The sequence below is a fragment of the Octopus bimaculoides genome, chromosome 3 (assembly GCF_001194135.2).
Source record: "Octopus bimaculoides isolate UCB-OBI-ISO-001 chromosome 3, ASM119413v2, whole genome shotgun sequence".
Lineage (NCBI taxonomy): Eukaryota > Metazoa > Mollusca > Cephalopoda > Octopoda > Octopodidae > Octopus > Octopus bimaculoides.
Window position 1 is genome coordinate 123,579,038 of NC_068983.1, and position 2,260 is coordinate 123,581,297.

General features: G+C 33.3%; 1 protein-coding gene across 2 annotated transcripts in view; it reads left to right on the top strand.

Moving 5' to 3' along the window:
* LOC106880341 (conserved oligomeric Golgi complex subunit 7) overlaps positions 1 to 2,260 on the top strand; it is a 39,660-nt gene that overhangs the window by 31,123 nt on the left and 6,277 nt on the right. For both annotated transcript variants that reach the window (XM_014930223.2, XM_014930222.2), the window contains exon 21: positions 1,310 to 1,393. In XM_014930223.2, coding sequence (XP_014785709.1) covers positions 1,310 to 1,393 — 84 coding nt within the window. The remainder of the gene's footprint in view (positions 1 to 1,309; positions 1,394 to 2,260) is intronic.

The following is a 2,260-nucleotide window of genomic DNA, read 5'->3' on the forward strand; positions in this document are numbered from 1 at the left end:
GAAACTGTGGTGCGATGGAGGAAGAAGACAACAAGAAGCAAAAGGACAGAATGAAGCGTTGGACCTTACCTTGCCGACCGCAGTGGGGTACACGATCACTCCTAATCAGAACACGTCTTTCTCGTAACGTCGCTGTTTTCTCACTGGCCCCACGTGCTAGCCTTCGACCGCGTGTCGCCGACTTCCGATCTGACCCTTCCGGTTTGGCCCGTCCGGTCTGGCTTCACCTCTGTTTGCCTCGCCCCTCTCCACCACAACACATAGCTCGTCACAGCCCATAACACCACAGAAACATTTAGAAAAAATCTAGATTCTATAAAGTATGTGGCTCTAACAGTTGAAGGATCATGATTTTGATCTTGTTGGGTTTCAATGGATATTTCAGTTTTCTATAATTTATTTATTGGAAGTGTTGTGAAAAAAGTAATTGTTGAATTAATGAGAACAAATATATCTTGTTTTGTTTGGTTTTATTGTCATTAATTAGGAAGAGAGATAGTGGCAATGCTCATTGTCTTTTGTGCCTCCTCATAGACTAGTGAGATTGATTTAGTTGATGGTTAACTGGAAATTTTGTGGAAAGGGACCTCCTTACCCACAATTTTCAGCTAACCGTCAACTAAACCAATCTCACCAGTCTATGTAGTAGTTTTGGAAAGAAATGATTGAAGTATTTAATGTTTGGGGAGAAACAGTTGAATAAAAGGAACTTAAATAAAGATGATACACTGCCTGCTAGCTGAGAGAAGCAAGCAGGTAGTTTTAGAAAACATGAATAGCAAGCAGTGTAGTGTTGAGTGAGTTTTTGTTTGTTAGCCATATGATGTCTTTCACCAACTTTATTTACATCACTGCTTCTATATCATGTCTAGACATCATTCAAACTGTTATTCCTTTTTAAGTTAATAAAGTCTTCCCATTTCTTTAAACCCTTTCAAGTCCATATTTCCAGTGAAACATGCAGTGCCAATATATTTTGATTAATTTGAGAAATAATCAACTTTGAAGAATCTAGTAAAGTAGAAAACTTCCATCAAGTTGATGTTTGGAGCATAATAAGAGTTCTTATGTTATGATGGAATTTAAATATAAATTATTAAAATTATTAAATACTTTAAAGCAATTTGGTACCATAGCACTAGCAGTGGTCTTGGGTGAGGGTTAGTATCAAAAGTGGAAAAATGTTACTGACAACACCTACTGATTCCATCGATTGTTTCTTGAAAAACTTTCAAAATTTCCATTAAAAGACCCAATTTCTTTTCTTTAAATTTTTGTTCCAATTCTATTTGAATTTTCTAATTTGCAGGTGTGGACATCCCTGAGTGCTGGAACAGCCATAACCTCTGACCTTCCTGCATTTAGTCTTTCACCTCAAGAATACATCACAAAGGTAAGACTGTAATTTCTGTTTGTTGATTACTTCAATTCATACATTAGATGGTGTACTTAGTGATAAAATTTAGTGTAGTGTTGGTGGTTATATGGTCAATGATATGTTTAAACCTTCACTCTATAATTTACTATAGGTATTTTATAGTGTCATCAATTAATTTAATCAGAAATTAACTTTAACACTTTACTAACTAATCAGTGTTTGAAAGACCTTTCTATTCCCATTAGTGGAAAGGACATTGTCAATATTTTAATAAATTTTTCAGATTATTTTGTGTTTCCTAATTATGTATTTTTAATGTTGGTAATTCCAGTTGTAATTAACTTCTTACTTGTCTCTCACAGTTTCATATTGAATTACAAATCAATGAGCAATAAAATCTATTACAAATCAATAAATCTATTATAAATCAATCGACTGAAATTGTGAAAAGTTTCATCTTACATTGAACTTCAAATTCAAATCAAATTTAAGCTTAAAAAATGAAACTAAATTCTTTTCTTTTTTGTGATTAAATTTGGGTTTAGACATTTCTCTCTGATATCTATATATATAAAAATGAGAATGTGTGTCTGTCTGTCTGTGTGAATCCCTAAAACTCGAGAACTACGCAACCAATTTCATTCAAATTTTACACATGCCTTACTTAGGGTTCCAGTTGTGTTTTAGTCAAAAAAAATTATGAACTTCTTGCAGAGTTCGAGCACACGGCAACATAATATCTCCTCCACTATTTAAGTATTAAGTGTCAAAAGTGAAACAAAAACACTCATGTCAAATACTTTCACTTTAAAAATGAAACTAAATTCTTTTCTTTTTTGTGATTAAATTTGGGTTTAGACATTTCTCTCTGATATCTATATA